The sequence below is a fragment of the Vigna unguiculata genome, chromosome 2, assembly GCF_004118075.2.
Source record: "Vigna unguiculata cultivar IT97K-499-35 chromosome 2, ASM411807v1, whole genome shotgun sequence".
In the NCBI taxonomy this organism is placed as follows: Eukaryota; Viridiplantae; Streptophyta; class Magnoliopsida; order Fabales; family Fabaceae; genus Vigna; species Vigna unguiculata.
Window position 1 is genome coordinate 31,428,514 of NC_040280.1, and position 16,892 is coordinate 31,445,405.

General features: G+C 33.3%; 2 protein-coding genes and 1 long non-coding RNA gene across 3 annotated transcripts; 2 read left to right on the top strand and 1 right to left on the bottom strand.

Moving 5' to 3' along the window:
• Positions 1 to 3,614: 3,614 nt before the first annotated feature.
• On the bottom strand, positions 3,615 to 4,357 carry LOC114174153. The gene is made up of 2 exons (XR_003602659.1): positions 4,265 to 4,357; positions 3,615 to 4,034 (listed from the first exon to the last, which is right to left on the bottom strand). It is a non-coding gene; the product is annotated as an uncharacterized LOC114174153 (long non-coding RNA).
• On the top strand, positions 4,070 to 11,984 carry LOC114174152 (PGR5-like protein 1A, chloroplastic). The gene is made up of 11 exons (XM_028058928.1): positions 4,070 to 4,440; positions 4,514 to 4,629; positions 4,772 to 4,868; positions 4,954 to 5,054; positions 5,272 to 5,328; positions 5,516 to 5,592; positions 5,690 to 5,741; positions 5,891 to 6,001; positions 6,074 to 6,171; positions 11,472 to 11,547; positions 11,711 to 11,984. Exons 1-10 carry the CDS (start codon positions 4,248 to 4,250, stop codon positions 11,539 to 11,541), a joined length of 972 nt encoding a protein of 323 aa, XP_027914729.1. The 5' UTR covers positions 4,070 to 4,247; the 3' UTR covers positions 11,542 to 11,547; positions 11,711 to 11,984.
• Positions 11,985 to 14,198: 2,214 nt separating this feature from the next.
• LOC114166698 (expansin-A7-like) lies at positions 14,199 to 15,441 on the top strand. The gene is made up of 3 exons (XM_028051472.1): positions 14,199 to 14,397; positions 14,477 to 14,792; positions 14,879 to 15,441. Exons 1-3 carry the CDS (start codon positions 14,235 to 14,237, stop codon positions 15,189 to 15,191), a joined length of 792 nt encoding a protein of 263 aa, XP_027907273.1. The 5' UTR covers positions 14,199 to 14,234; the 3' UTR covers positions 15,192 to 15,441.
• The last annotated feature ends 1,451 nt before the right edge of the window (positions 15,442 to 16,892 follow it).

Below are 16,892 nucleotides of genomic sequence, written 5' to 3' on the forward strand. Positions count from 1 at the left end.
GACGGGTTTTGTTAAGTGTGTATTAAGATGATCTTAAAATTAATTAAAGAAACGAGAAAAAAAATGATATCATAAAATTTATATTGGATGGGAGAATGGTTGATAAGGGTTAGATGCATGCCATGCCACCAAAACCACCAGCCATCGAGTTTTTCGAGAATATATTCGTCCTTGTAATGTTAACTTAATGTTATATTATAATATATTATAAAAATTATTATTCTAATATACTCTAATGACTTAAAAAAGGGAATTATCAGCAAAATCTATTGATATCAAAATATTTTATAAATCAAAATTATTAACGGTTGAAAACATTTCTTATAGATAGATAGGAAAAAACCGTAAATATTATTAATAGTTAAAAATTTATTAATAATTATTTTTCAATAAATATTTATTTATAATTTTATTCATCAATAAAATGTATCGATAAATATTATATTTTATGTTTTTTCTTTTCTATTTTTTCAATGATTGTCACTATGGTTGCTACCACCGACATCTCTCCCGGCTATTGTCATCATTTGTTTTCCATCTTCTCTTTCTTTCTTTTTTACTTCTAATTAATTTTTAATAAATATTTCATTAGTGAAAAAAATTTACATCTATTTTATCAATCAAAATACTAACATATTTTTTAAAATATAATTATTAATAAATTTACTGATAAATTTCATAAAAATTAAATTATTGATAAATTTTTAAAAATTAATTATTAACGAATTTACCGACACATTTTAAAGTAAATTCATTAGAAACGAATTAAAACAAAATCAATTATTGACAAATTAATAAAAATAGATTTTTTCGGTGTATGGATTAGTTTTTATTTATGATCATTGAGGTTAATTCCACAATCTCTTCCACAGCTCCATAAGTCGTGTAAAGAGAATGTTGCCCTTATCTTCTTAGCATTGATTTATCCTACACACCAAAAGGTTCACACAAGTTAGGGTTTTTCTGCCTGCACCCCCAATTTGTCTTCCTTCACCTTCAAGTTTGACCTTGAAGACCATTATATCTTTCAAAAAAATAAAAAAAAAATCATAAATTAAATATTTCTGCAGCCTGCACCTCCAAAAATGAAATTCGATATCTCAGTTGAAAGCCGGTAACACCAATTTCTAAAAGTCGGTAACCCCAATTTTTGTTTTTAATTTTTTATATATATTTTTATATATTTTACAATTATATTTATATATAATTATATATTTATATTTAAGTTTAAGAAAATTTCTAATAAATTTATTTATATATTTTTTAGTTGTATATATTTATTGTTTAAAAATAAAAATTAAGTTGATGGATGTTGGTTGATAAAAACAATTAAGGTTTTATCTCTGGTCATAATAAATTATTTCTCAATAAGTCATCAAGAAAGTATTAAAGTAAAAAAGAAAAGTATGTAGATAAATGATTATCTTAATATTTGTCATAAATCATTAATATTTTATTATGATTTATGTATTTTAAATTTTTTATTCTCCTATAATATTTCTTCCAAATTAAATTTTACTCAAATTAGTATGAACCCTAATTATGATTTTAGAAATTCTTTTATCAAATTGGCATGGACCTTAATTATATTTTTACTCAAATTAGTACAATTTAAAATTATGAAGTTTAAAGGTTGTTGTGTTTTTTGCTGTAATGGTAACATTTATGGATATATATTGGGTTGCACTACAAATTCTGCTACACATGATGAATTAGTTAGATAACCTTAATTTGGAATAGAAATTAGAATATCTCTGTTGTGTAAATTCAATGATTTAGAAATATTAGAAATTGAGAAGTACATACGTGAATCACTCTATAAAAATGGTTTAAGTAAAGAAAATGAATAACTTTTTATTTAACTATAAAATTAATTTATATATAAAAAAATTAAATTTGGCACCGCTAAAATTTTTATTTATATTTCACTACTGTTCGTATTTTGAAGATCGATAAAACCGGATTTTGAAAGCCGGTAACACCGGATTTTGAAAGTCGGTAACTCCGGCTTCTGAAAGCCAACAATTTTGACTTCTAAAAGTCGGTAACTACAAACCAAAAGGGCAACAGTGGAATTATAAAAAAGCTGGGGGTGCAGTAAGAAAAACCCCACAAGTTATATACCTGGAGCAATGCAAGAGGTCCAGGCGACTGGGCCCAAAAGTGACAAAATCCTACAAGAAGGCCTAAGTTAGGGATAAGAGGATTCAGTTACAGTGACCGGTGCTTGCATTGAAAGACTTTGGATTTTATAATCACCACCATTGTCTATCTACACAAATTGCTTTCAAAGTCTTATTTAGTAAGGAGAAAAAGCAAGGAACAATGAAAAATATTTTTTCGTGTTAACGAATAGGATAATCTATAATACAAAATTTGTATTTGTATGGTATATTTAGATAATTTTTTTAATATTTTGGATTCCATAATATGAAATATATTATTCATTTTTCATTTCAAATCATATTTGAAATATAAATTTTATATTTTTATTGCACAATTCGAAACTTATTAACAAATACATTTTGGATTAAATAATCTGGGATGCGAAGTATATATTTTAGATTATATAATTCAAAATATATTTTTTACTTTTTATTTTTGAAATTGTATAATTTGAAATATGATTTTTTTATTTCAAGTATTATAATTTAGGATTTTTTGAAATTACATATTTGAAACTCAAAATAAATGTGTTGATTTGGTCTGTCAAATAAAAATGACCAATAATTATAATTTGTTTGGTATAGGATGATGGGCTAACGAACCAGACATGATTAGGGTAAGTTTTTTTTTTTTACTTTTTAAATTTATTTTCAAATATATATATATATATATATATATATATTAATAGAAAACATATTTAATTAAATAAAATATTTGTTAAACTTTTAATTCATTAGTTAATTTTTAATTAAATAAATTAAAATAATTATTACATTGACATGTTAAATTATTTAATTATAACTAATAATTGAAACTTAATTTGTAAGTGTTAATAATTTAAATTATAGTATTATTATATACTAAAAAATATATAATATAAGAAACTAATATTTTTTATTATTCTTATTTTATTTTTTAAAAATATCAACGGATCGATAATAACCTATATTTTGACTCTTCAAATTAACAGGCCGAATGAGATAGACTAAAATAATCTGAAAATTAAAACTTATCTCAATACATCCTTTTAACCTGGATCAACTAGATAGTCTTTTAGATTAATCTTTTTCGTCACCCCAAGATAGAAGAATCATACTTAAATTGAACTTTTATAAATTATTGTATTGTTTATAGACCATTAACTACCCAATTTTCTCTCCTTTTTTAATTATTTGTGTGTCATATTTCTTTTGGTGCATTTCTTTTTCAGTCATTCCACACCTCCATAGTCACCTTTTCCCTACATAAATATTTAGTTGACAACTTTTTCTTAATAATAATATAAATAAATAAAATACATAACTATATGAAACAGAGTTTTGATTTTCTTATATATTTATTTCGTGTCTTCAAAATAAATTGATAATTATTAATTTTAAATTTTTTAAATATATTAAAATTTTCTTTAAAATATCAGAAAATTGTGTTTTTAATGTGAAAAAAAAAACTCAGCACAGAAACCTCACTTTATAAAATAACACAAATATCACCGTAACCCCACCGGTAATTTTGCGGCACTGTCACGTTCTTGTTTCAAATCTCAAGAAATGAAAAATTTTCAAGCGCAGTCTCCTATTTCTTTGCCAATCTCTGTGTGTGATTCTCTGATGTTCATGGCGTGTTTCGGGAGAGAGTTTAACGAACAGAGAAACAAGAAGAGAAGGAGTGCAGTGAAATCGGTTGAAGAGACACAGATAAATATAGTCTTTGGTGACCACATCGTCTTCTGAACATCATTCATCATCTCTCTGCCCACGTGATAACCCTCAGCAAACACGAGGCCAACAGAACATTTCCACGTGGCCACAAGTAAGCGAATGGGGGCTTCAATTCGACACATGACGAAGACATGCCACTTAGTCACAAACCTAAGTGAAACAAAACAAACAAGAACACGATGTGAACTGTGAAGACAAGAAAATCAAAGAAGGGAAGGGAGAATAAACCGTTGCACTTCCCTCCACACATTCATCCTCGCCTTATCTTTCCCTCCGACCAAACAAATTAAAACAACCCTAAATAACAATGAATTTTCCTAATGCGTTATCATAAAACAACACATTCTCTGTTGGTACATAATCATGGCTACCAAACTCACCTTCACACTGTTGCAGCCGCAACCTTTCACTTCCCCTAGACCAACGACCTTCGTTCCAATCTCTTCCTTCTCCTCCACTTCCGTTTCTCCTCTCCACCTTCTTCAATTCAATGCTCGCCGCTTCTGCCTTCGCCGCCGGCTATTTCTGTTTCCCGTCAGGGCCACTGCCGATCAAGGTCTTATTTCTAACATCATCTTTTCATGCATTGCTCTCACATCTCACGACGCCGTTTCCTCTTTTTCTTTCAGGCAACGTTGAGGGAGATGATGTTGTGGATAGTAAAATCCTACCCTACTGTAGCATAGACAAAAAGGAGAAGAAAACAGTCGGTGAACTCGAGCAAGAGTTTCTTCAAGCACTGCAAGTACGATAAAAAGATAAAAAGATAAAAAGAACTACTTTTTTTAACACCCTTTTATTTATTTATTGCTGGATTTGTTATGCGTTATGAAAGAGGGAGCGTTATGTTTAACTTGAAGTGGGGCTCTGTTTTTGTTGGGGAACAGGCATTCTATTATGAGGGGAAGGCTATTATGTCAAACGAGGAATTTGATAATCTTAAGGAAGAACTCATGTGGGAAGGGAGCACCGTTGTGATGCTAAGTATATATATACATGGAACTAGCAATTTCACTCACAGTAGGATTAACTCTTGAAACATTTTGAGTCATTATTGGTTGCTGTGTAGGTCCGGAAGAGCAAAAATTTCTGGAAGCGTCTATGGCCTATGTATCCGGAAAACCAATCCTGAGCGACAAAGAGTTTGATGATTTGAAACTCAGGCTAAAGGTTTACCATTAATTCTCACATGAACACAGTCATGTTTTCTTGTTACTGATACACCATAAAAGTTAAAGTACTTTAAATGAAGTTAGACGATCAAAGAAGGATTCAAATCAATTTAAATTTTATGTAAAAAGTAAAATGTTATTCATTGCTTAAAGAATAAATACTTTTCAATGAACTCGGATTAAAGTGAAACCTTTTTAATGTTTAATGTTTGTAGATGGAAGGTAGCGAAATTGTGGCTGAGGGTCCTCGGTGCAGTCTTCGCAGTAGAAAGGTGTGTGTACATAGTTTAAGGATTTCATCATTCAAATACTAAATAAAAGTATACAAAAAGTGATGGTAACAGTGGTCAATTGTACACATGTGGAATTAATCATTCTGTGAACATTGAAGACAGAGATCAGTTAAAAAGTGTGTTAGATATGTCAATTCCTTAATTACTAATTGGCATCATTTTACAGGTCTACAGTGACCTGTCTGTTGACTACTTGAAGATGTTCCTGCTGAACGCCCCAGCTACTGTGGTTGCACTTGGATTGTAAGTAACTCTCTTTTTTTCTGTGGGTGATAACTTCATCCTGCTTAAGGTTTTGATTTCTTTTGGTTTCTTCCATTCTTTTCCTATATATTGTTAGGTTCTTCTTCATCGACGATTTGACTGGATTTGAGATCTCATATCTGATAAAGGTATATCATCATTTTTACTTGTTCTAGCATTCTTAGCTGGTTCTATTGCCCTCTTCATTCAAATAAGAAAGCACTTTAGCTGTCATATTTGAAAATAGCAGTATTACACCTTCAATGATTTAGCTAATGTCGTTAATTGTTAAGTGCAGATTCCAGAGCCATATAGTTTTATTCTAACTTGGTTTGCAGCCATTCCCTTTATTTTGTGGCTGGCTCAATCAATTACAAGGGCAATTGTAAAAGACTTTTTGATTTTAAAGGTACAGTTTTTGTTGCACTATCTCTTTATTCTGCATAATAACACAAGTACTAACATAGTTTTATCTGTAAAGGGCCCCTGTCCTAACTGTGGCACTGAAAATACTTCTTTCTTTGGGACTATACTGTCAGTTTCAAGTGGAAATTCCATCAACAATGTCAAATGTGAAAAGTAAGTATAAAACTGGTTTACCCTATTAGTGTGTATAAATATAATTGATTATGTCTTTAATAGATTATTCTATACATGTAACACCTAGCTGTTAGGGATTCTCAATTACTCCATGTAAATAGGAAATCTCCTATAATCCCTCCCCCTTTATTGAATATTAATGTAAAGATATTCTGCAGTGCCTATTTAAGAAAAGAGTGTTGCAGAATCAAAAACAAGTCATTCTGAAATACAATCTTGAGTATTGGATTGAAGTATGTTTTCACATACCGTGATATTGTGACATGGTATCAGAGCTACAACTCTGAACCGTGGGTCACTCTTGTTCTCCATCCCGCTCTGAACCGTGGGTCACTCTTGTTCTCCATCCCGCTTCTTCTTCGACCTGTTATCGAGCTCCGCTGCCGGGTCTTCTTTTTCGATACGCTATTATCGAGCTCCGCTGCCTCCATCTTCGTCACACTGTTCGGAATCCATTTTTCCGCACACTATTCGGAATCCATTTTCCGCACACTGTTGTTCGCAGTCGCTGGTTCGAACTTGTGATTGACGTTCGCAATCGGTGGGAGTTCTTCAACCTGTTCGCTTCTTGGTCGTTTGGGTTCGCGAGTAGTGGTGGTTCGTGAATCTATTCTTGTTCGCGATTTTGCGCTTCTTGGTCGGTTCGGTTCGCAGGCGGTGGTGGTTCGTGAATCTCGTTCTCGTCACTGTGATTATCGTGTTCGCTTCGATTCACGGTTCGTTCTTGTTATTGCTTGTTTACGCTCTTCGATTCATTCTGGTTTGACGTTCGTCAGACTCTTGTCTTCTTTGGTTTTGATTTCGAAAACCCATTCTTTGCATCCCTGTTCGTCATGGCCTCAGACAAAGTCGACACTTTTCTGGTTCGATTTAATGGAAAGAATTATGCTGCTTGGGAGTTCCAATTTAAGCTCTTTGTCAAAGGCAAAGAATTATGGGGTCATATTGATGGAAAAATTCCCGCACCGACGGCTGAAGCAGATTTGGCGAAGTGGGAAACGAAAGATGCCCAAATCATGACCTGGATTCTTAGCTCTGTTGAGCCTCATTTTATCATGAATCTTCGGCCTTACAACACTGCTAAGGATATGTGGGATTATTTGAAAAAGGTTTATCATCAAGCCAATGCAGCTCGAAGGTTTCAATTGGAGTATGAGATGGCTAATTTCACACAAGGAAGTCTATCGATTGACGAATATTATTCTGGTTTTCAAAATCTTTGGGCTGAATACTCAAATATTATTTATGCGGGTATTTCTGGTGAAGCCCTATCAGCTGTCCAAACGGTGCACGAGATTAGCAAGCGAGATCAATTTTTGATGAAGCTACGATCTGATTTTGACGCTACTCGATCCAATCTGATAAATCGTGACCCTGTGCCTACGTTGGATGCTTGCTTGAGTGAGCTTCTCCGAGAAGAACAACGAATCAAAACGCACACAGTTATGGAACAAAATATGAATTCTTCTGCTCCAGTTAGTGTGGCCTATGCTGCCCAAGGAAAGAATAAGCCCAGAGATATGCGTTCTGTCCAATGCTACAGTTGTAAGGGATTTGGTCATCTTGCAAAGGATTGTTCACAAAAATTTTGTAATTATTGCAAGAAAAGGGGGCATATTATCTCCGCTTGTCCTATTCGCCCTGCAAAGAAACAAGACACTGCTTATCATGTCTCAGTTGGTGCTTCGAGTTCTACAGCTTTGCCTGCTCCAACTTCTGTTCCTACACCTCCTGTCAACACTCTTACTCCAGAAATGGTACAACAAATGATTGTGTCGGCCTTTTCTGCCCTTGGTCTTTCAGGTAATACTCCTATTTCTTCTCAACCTTGGTATCTTGATTCTGGAGCGTCTAACCATATGACAAATTCTGTTGTGTCCCTATCCAATGTGAAATCTTATGATGGCAATCAACAAATTTACACAGCTAATGGAACCTCCTTACCTATTAGTGCTATTGGTGATATTTCTCCTTCTTTGCCTAATGTCTTTGTGTCTCCTAATCTTTCCACAAATCTCATATCCGTTGGCCAATTAGTTGATCATGATTATAATGTCCAATTTTCTCGTTCTGGTTGTGTTGTGCAGGATCAAGTGTCAGGGAAGATCATTCTGAAGGGACCTAAAGTAGGACGACTCTTTCCGCTATGCATCTCACCTTCCACATATTGTCCTGTTTTTTCTCTAGTTTGTGTTGATGATAGACAACTAAATAAAATGTGGCATAATCGTTTAGGCCATCCAAATTCTCATGTACTTAGTACCTTGTTTAAATCTGGTTCTTTGGGCTATAAAAACTCCCATGTTTCATTTGATTGTACTACCTGCAAACTTGGTAAAAGTAAAACTTTACCATTTCCTCATAATGCATCTCGGGCAAATCATTGTTTTGACATTATTCATAGTGATGTTTGGGGGATTTCTCCTATTGTATCTCATGCAGGTTATAAGTATTTTGTCACGTTCATAGATGACTACAGCCGATTTACTTGGGTATATTTTCTTCGGTCTAAAGCAGAAGTTTTCTCTGTTTTTCAACGTTTTGTTTCGTTCCTTAAAACTCAATTCTCTGCTCACATAAAAATTTTAAGATCAGATTCTGGAGGTGAATATATGTCTAACACATTTCAAAGTTTTCTTCAAAATGAGGGAATTCTATCTCAGCGTTCTTGTCCTTCTACACCACAACAAAATGGTGTTGCTGAAAGAAAGAACCGTCATCTTCTTGATGTTGTTCGCACTCTTTTGCTAGAATCCTCTGTTCCTCTTCGTTTTTGGTGTGAAGCTCTCTCCACTGCTGTTCATTTAATAAATCGGTTACCTTCTCCTACTCTCCATAATGTTTCTCCTTTCTATAAGTTGTTTGGGTATTCTCCTTCTTACTTTAATCTTCGTACTTTTGGTTGTGTTTGTTTTGTACATCTTGCTCCTCATGAACGTCACAAACTCACTAATCAATCTGTTAAGTGTGCTTTTCTAGGTTATGCTATTAATCAAAAAGGTTATGTTTGCTATGATCCGCAGCTTCGTCGCATTAGAGTTTCTAGGAATGTAGTCTTCTTTGAAAATCAGTTTTTCTTTCCCTCTTATGTTGCACCATCATCTTCATCTTTTTCCTTTATGCCACAATTTTTAGACTCTTCTCACACTATGGAACGGTTCAAGCCTGGTTTGGTGTATACAAGACGTCGTCTTCCTTCTGGTACCCTTCCTGATTCTGCTCCGACACTTGATTTTGTCCCTCCGCCGGCACTTGATCTTGTCACCTCTGTTCTACCTCTTCGTCGGTCCACTCGATCATCAAAACCTCCTGATTGGTATGGCTTCTTTACACCTATTTCTTTATTCACTACATTGTCGTCTATTTCTATTCCTTCTAGTTATACCCAGGCTATGGAACATGACTGTTGGAAAAAGGCAATGCAAGAAGAACTACAAGCACTTCAAGAAAATCACACATGGGATATTGTGTCTTGTCCTCCCACGGTAAAACCTATTGGAAGTAAATGGGTGTTCTCTATCAAACTTCGATCTGATGGCTCTTTAGATCGCTATAAAGCTCGACTGGTCGCTCTTGGTAATAGACAAGAGTATGGGATTGATTATGAGGAGACATTTGCTCCTGTTGCTAAGATGACTACAATTCGGACTATCCTTGCTATTGCTGCTTCTCAATCTTGGCCATTGCATCAAATGGATGTGAAGAATGCTTTTCTTCATGGTGATCTCAAAGAAGAAATCTATATGAAACTTCCTTCTGGTATGCTTCCTTCTTCCTCTTCTGATGTTTGTAAACTTCGATGTTCCTTGTATGGGCTTAAACAGGCTCCTCGGGCTTGGTTTGAGAAGTTTCGTACTACTCTGCTTAAGTTCTCCTTTACGCAGAGTCAATATGACTATTCTCTCTTCTTTCACAAGTCTACTGTCGGTATCGTTCTCCTGTTGGTTTATGTGGATGATCTCATTATTACGGGAACTGATCATGAGTTAATTATTAAGTTGCAAACTGCGCTCCATGCAACATTTCACATGAAAGATCTTGGACAACTCACATATTTTCTGGGATTGGAGGTTCATCATCGATCCAATGGCATTTTTTTAAACCAACAAAAGTATATTCAAGATTTAATCAAATTGGCGGGTTTAGTTGGAACTACTTCAGTTGATACTCCTATGGAAGTAAATGTCAAGTACAGGAAAGATGAAGGAGATCTCTTGCCTGATCCCACTCTCTATCGGCGTTTGGTAGGCAGTCTTATTTATCTCACCACTACTAGACCTGACATTTCGTATGCTGTTCACCAGGTCAGCCAATTTATGTCTTCTCCTCGTCATCTTCATTTTGCTGCGGTTCGTCGTATTATCCGCTATCTTAAAGGTTCATCTGCACGTGGGTTATTCTTTCCCAAAGCCTCATCTTTACAGCTTATGGCCTATAGTGATGCTGATTGGGCAGGATGTCCGGATACTCGTAGGTCTACTACTGGTTGGTGTATGTTTCTTGGTGATGCCTTAATTTCTTGGAAATGTAAGAAGCAAGATCGTGTTTCTAAATCTTCTACTGAGGCTGAATATCGTTCAATGTCAGCTGCTTGTGCTGAAGTTATATGGTTACGTAGTCTTTTGGACCAGCTTGGGTTTTCCCAACCTACATCTACACCTCTTCATGCAGACAATACAAGTGCTATTCAGATTGCTGCAAATCTAGTGTTCCATGAACGTACCAAGCATATTGAAGTGGATTGTCATTATATTCGAGAGGCCTTGACCAACAATGTCATCTCTCTTCCTTACATCTCTACTGATTTTCAAGTTGCAGATATCTTTACCAAAGCTATGACTCGACAGCGCCATCAGTTTCTTGTTGGCAAATTGTTGCTGGTTGATTTACCAGCATCAATTTGAGGGGGGATGTTAGTGTGTATAAATATAATTGTTTATGTCTTTAATAGATTATTCTATACATGTAACACCTAGCTGTTAGGGATTCTCAATTACTCCATGTAAATAGGAAATCTCTTATAATCCCTCCCCCTTTATTGAATATTAATGTAAAGATATTCTGCAGTGCCTATTTAAGAAAAGGGTGTTGCAGAATCAAAAACAAGTCATTCTGAAATACAATCTTGAGTATTGGATTGAAGTATGTTTTCACATACCGTGATATTGTGACATACCCGGCACTATCCCCACCCTATAATTAGACTAATACTGTGATTTATGATATATGATCTGTGATAGATCATTAGTTTAACAACCCAAGTTTATATTTTGCCTCAGTTGTGAAACCAAAATGGTGTATGATTCAAGAACAAGATTGATTACATTACCGGAAGGAAGCAGTGCCTAAATTGAGGTACATTGGCATTATATTTCTGGCATGAGAACAGCTTCATGTTTGTTTTGTGAGTGGGGTTTTTCCTTGTTTTTATGGGACTTTTCTGCTAAGACATCTTAATCTAAATGTTATACATATACCTGAAGGTTTTTAGCTTCATACTATTGTTTTCTGCAATTAGTTGAGGTGGTGAGGGTCAGAAACTACTACTTACATGTGGAAGCTAGAGACTAATTTATCAAGCCAGAAACTCAAGGTCGCTGTTCTTCTATAGGCCATGAAAGTAATCATTATTCTCACTGTGGTACATCATATATACAAGTACAAGTTGTAATTTTATGAACTTAGTAAACAAATGCAGGATCGTCCACTGGAAGAGATGAGTTACATGATTTCTTTTGTAACAAAAAAACAATCTAAAAAAGTTATGAAACTGCCCTGGTGGGGGATTTTTATTTGTTGGCGTGCTTTAGGCTTTAGCAAGCTATAATTTTTTGACAAATTTCTATAGGATTTGAAGAAAGAAAACTAGAATAAAATGAGATTTTTTATATAGAAGTCTCTCGTATAATATTTTTAAATTATTATTTTTAATTTCTGGCCAAGTTAGTTTTAGCTGACGGATAAATTTATTTAATCAATTAATTAATTTATCAAGAAGTTTTAAATTAACATATACCCTAATTAATAGAGAAATGATAGGTTAATACTCATATTTGATCACTTCTTTTACCATCTTAAAATTAACTTGTAATTCAAGACAAATTAACTTGTAACCTATGAAGGTGATAAAAAAAGTGGTCAAATGTGGGTGTCAATCTATCATTTCTCTAATTAATATATATGCCTTTCACTCTTATATAATAGAATCATTTAAGATAAATTTTAATAGTCATTGTTTAAAGAAATCTTTACGTATTGGTCAGTGATTACTAAGTGTAAACGATATAATTAATAATATTAATAAGAAGAAGAATTTGTCAGTAACTTATAAGATGACGAGCAATGATATGTTAACAAAGTATTTTTAACAAAGTTTTGACAAACTTTCTTATTCAGGTAAAAAAATATAATTTTATTATTTTATTTTTATTAAAAAATAAAAAATTAATCAATGTTAATTCTATTTTTAGAAAATTTGTTAAGTTTGTTAAAATTTTGTTTGTCAAAAGGTAATTTTCCTAAGATGACACATAAAAAGCTCCTACATTTGGCTAGTTTATTTGTTAAAAATTTTAGTTGACTCGAAACATCTCTCCAATTAAAAATTAAATTTAACCTAAAATTGAAAAAAAAAAACTCTTAGTTTTTTCCTTCTCCATACCTTATTTGTGTCCTATAAAATCCATTCACTTTAGAAAATAAAGCATTAAACTTCTAAATCCTTAACTATCAACATTTTTTTAATATATCAAATCGATGATAAACTCTTCAATATTTAGATAAAAAGTAACAGCTTGATGAAGAAAAAGAACAGTGGTGGGATCAGATTTACTTAATTTTAGTCAAAATAATCTGAAAATTTAAAAGAAAAGGCCTATGGCACAAACTAAAGAAATTGAAAGTGAGCTAGGGCTTTGAATAATCTTGTACAAAATTTATGTGTTTGGTTCCTTTTGCTTCCAGAAGAAAAAGGAGATGTTGATAAAATACAATTTCCTCTGAAAAACAAACATTTTTGTTAGGAGTGACAATACGAGTCAATCCGACCCATTTAGGTTCCGTGCGCATAAGACCCGTACATTGCGGGCTGGCCCACTCCGACACGCACAATTTATGCGGGCTGCAATCATTGGCCTGTCTCACACATCACTTAGCCCGTGGGTTGACTTGTTTTTTTATTTTTTGTTAGTTTTTATGATAAAACTTTCAATGTTTAAAAACTGGAACTTTAAGAAGTTCACAAAATTAAGTAAAAACTTTTGGAAGTTAGATGATAAAACATTTTTATCATATTCATATTCATACTATGACATACACAATGTATTCTTTAAATTTTAGCACATTAAAAAATATATAATACTTATCTTTTTCAATTATACAAGAATCTGGAACGTTAATTCAAGAGTCCATAAAAAAAAGTAACTAATATACACAAGTGTAAGTTTTTTTTATGCGGATCGCGGACCAATCCATGTAGACTGCGAACTTATGTAGGTCAAACTACTGCGAGCTAGTTCACTATCCTAACTCACATCGCATTTTTTTTGTTTTGTTTTGTTCTTGGTGGGAGGGTTAGCGGACTTTGTTAGTTCAAAGAGTGGAGTCGGTGGTTGTACTATAGACTCAAATTAAATACAAAAGTCAATATTTAAAATGTTATTGACTAATTAATTATAGTTCAAAGAAATAGTACAATGTCTAATGTGAATGAATTTTATAATCACACGAACATACAAAACTTGTCTGCACGTTTTTCACTAAAAATATATACCTTTTTTTTTTTCTTATGTGGTCTGTGGATGAATCATCTTTCATGGTCAGGGTTCGGGATTTGTCTTGTCTTGTCGATTACGTACATATACACCTTTGTCAAACCATATTGCTGCGAGAGCAAAAAAAAAACAACAACAATATTGTTGACTTTGCAATCGTGGGAATCACTAAGCCAAAACGTGCCCTAGAAATTGAACTTCCTATATAAACGATACATGCACCAGTCAATCATCATATCATCATACAGTTAAACTATTCAAAACATCACCATGGCTTCAACTCTTCAAGCTTCTACCTTGTTCTTTGCCTTTGCAACGTTCATTCTGATGTTCATGGGAGAGCAAGCAATGGCTGCGGGAATATTTCGACCCAGTCAATGGGCTCTCGCCCATGCCACCTTTTACGGTGATGAAACTGCTTCTGCCACTATGGGTATGTATATGTATGTGTGTGTTTCTCATCACTACCATATTCTAGTGTTCTTGAAATTACTAGTATACGATTGTTGCAGGAGGAGCATGCGGGTACGGGAATTTATTTCAAAATGGTTACGGGACAGACACGGCGGCTTTAAGTTCTACGTTGTTCAACAATGGTTATGCGTGCGGAACCTGTTATCAGATAAAATGTTACCAATCAAGTGCGTGTTATAAAAACGTTGCCTTTACGACGGTGACCGCCACCAATCTCTGCCCTCCGAACTGGGCGCAACCCTCCGACAACGGCGGCTGGTGCAACCCACCACGAGTGCATTTCGACATGGCCAAACCCGCTTTCATGAAAATCGCGCAGTGGAAAGCCGGCATCGTCCCTGTTATGTACCGCAGGTGAATTAGCAAATAAATAAATCATTCAATCTCATAAATTTGTTATACAGTTCATGATGATGATGATGATGACGATGATGATGCAGAGTGCCATGTGTGAGAAAGGGAGGGATTCGATTCTCTTTTCAAGGAAACGGGTACTGGTTATTGGTGTACGTGATGAACGTGGGTGGTGGCGGAGATATTTCGAGCATGTCGGTGAGAGGAAGCAGAAGTGGATGGATCAACATGAGCCACAACTGGGGTGCTTCGTATCAAGCATTTGCAACTCTTGGTGGCCAAGCTCTTTCTTTCAGGATTACTTCGTACAGCACCAGGGAAACCATTATTGCATGGAATGTTGCTCCTGCAAACTGGAACGTGGGACTCACTTATTCCACCACCGTTAACTTCCGCTGAACAATGAACTGCGCAACCCTTTGCGGCGGCGGCACACGCTTTTCCCACTGTTTTTTTCTTTATATGAAATCAAGAGACTGTGTCTGCTGCAAGTGAATTTTCTGCATACCAGCAGGTGCACACATACAGGTAGATGTAAAGAAACTGTCACTTTTTGTTATAGTTTGACAAACTTAAAGGGACGTTCATCGTTTCCTCAAAGTTCACACGTAGCTCCAAATTTGCAATAAAAGCTTCAGTTCTTTTTTCATCAATCTGGGTAACTTGATTCAGAAATTATGAAAGTGATGGAATTTGTGTTCTAACAGAAAAAACAGAAAAAAAAGTATTGAACATCTAAAATTAAAAAAAATAATTAAAATATTAATTTGAGTAAAAACTTTAAAAATTTTAAATTTTTTATTTTTAACCAGAACATTATTATCTAAAAGTTAAAAAGATATTTTTTTTCTTTAAAAATTCGGTTACATACATTCTTCTTCTTATATTTAACTAGAATTTATGTCAACATTTCATTGTTTTCAATAAAATCAAATAATTCGGTGCTATTGGACTTCTTTCTTAATGAAGTCATGCCAAACAGCACAACATTTTTTAAAAAATTACTCCATCTTAGTTTCAAAAGTAAATTACCCTACATTGTTAAAAAAACCTAAAAACTTGAGTCTGGTTTTATACTGAAATTTGGTTATCTTGGCCCCTTAATGAATTGAATTGGTGTTTACTGAGCTGGGGAGGCATTTGTTCTGTTAAAATGGGAAAATTGGGAATGAATTATTTTTAATTGTTTTGAAAAAGGTAAACTATTGTTTAGTACTTAATTTTTTTAGTTTTCTGTGTTGTTATTTTTCCGTCTACTTTTGTCAGGTTCATTAATCCAATTTAATTCAGTTAATTATATGTTTAACATCAATGATAACCATTATGGATATCATTGTCATATTTAATGTTGTTAGTTCAGTATTTTAAAATATTAAATGATTATTTTATATTAAAATAATATGACTACTGGACGTATTAATTATATATAATTCAACTGTTAAATTTAATGATTAAGATATAAATTATATTAAATGTATAATTTTCAAACCTTAAGTTTTGCTTACAAATGTTATATAGTAATTATGACCAATACGTTACACACACTACAACAAAAATCACTTTAGACAACAACATAAAATTATGATATAAATTATAAAAACCGTGGTCTAAAGATTAGACTACAATTTTTTAGGCGTTGTATAGGTGAGTGTAGCTATAGGTAATAGACAACGGTTTTTAGTATGACAATATTTTTAAAACCGTTGCTTAAAATTCTCACAATAAACAACAATTTTACATGTTGAATGTATACCTTACCTATGTTTTTAGACCACATTTTTACTAGTTTTGTCCACATAGTTTAAAGTAACAATTATATAATCATGGACTTTCATGATATTTATACATCATTTATAAAAATGTTGTTTATTATATGTTTAGGCTACATTTATTTAGCCGTTGTCTATTTTAGTGTGATCTAAACTATAAATTGTTGTAGTGACAATAATGACAAATACGAACTCCAAAATGGAAATAATTACATAGTAAATACGGTATACAATATTTACATTTTTAAAATTATATTTCTCACAAGCATTAAATTATTATTGATAAAAAAACAAATAATTATAAAATTCACCATACTTAATATTTTAAAAA

Coding starts and splice junctions, on each gene's coding strand:
- LOC114166698 (XM_028051472.1), top strand. CDS start 14,235: ATGGCTTCAACTCTTCAAGCTTCTACCTTGTTCTTTGCCTTTGCAACG. Junction 14,398..14,476: donor AACTGCTTCTGCCACTATGG/GTATGTATATGT, acceptor CGATTGTTGCAG/GAGGAGCATGCGGGTACGGG. Junction 14,793..14,878: donor GTCCCTGTTATGTACCGCAG/GTGAATTAGCAA, acceptor ATGATGATGCAG/AGTGCCATGTGTGAGAAAGG.
- LOC114174152 (XM_028058928.1), top strand. CDS start 4,248: ATGGCTACCAAACTCACCTTCACACTGTTGCAGCCGCAACCTTTCACT. Junction 4,869..4,953: donor GAGCACCGTTGTGATGCTAA/GTATATATATAC, acceptor GTTGCTGTGTAG/GTCCGGAAGAGCAAAAATTT. Junction 5,329..5,515: donor GCAGTCTTCGCAGTAGAAAG/GTGTGTGTACAT, acceptor ATCATTTTACAG/GTCTACAGTGACCTGTCTGT.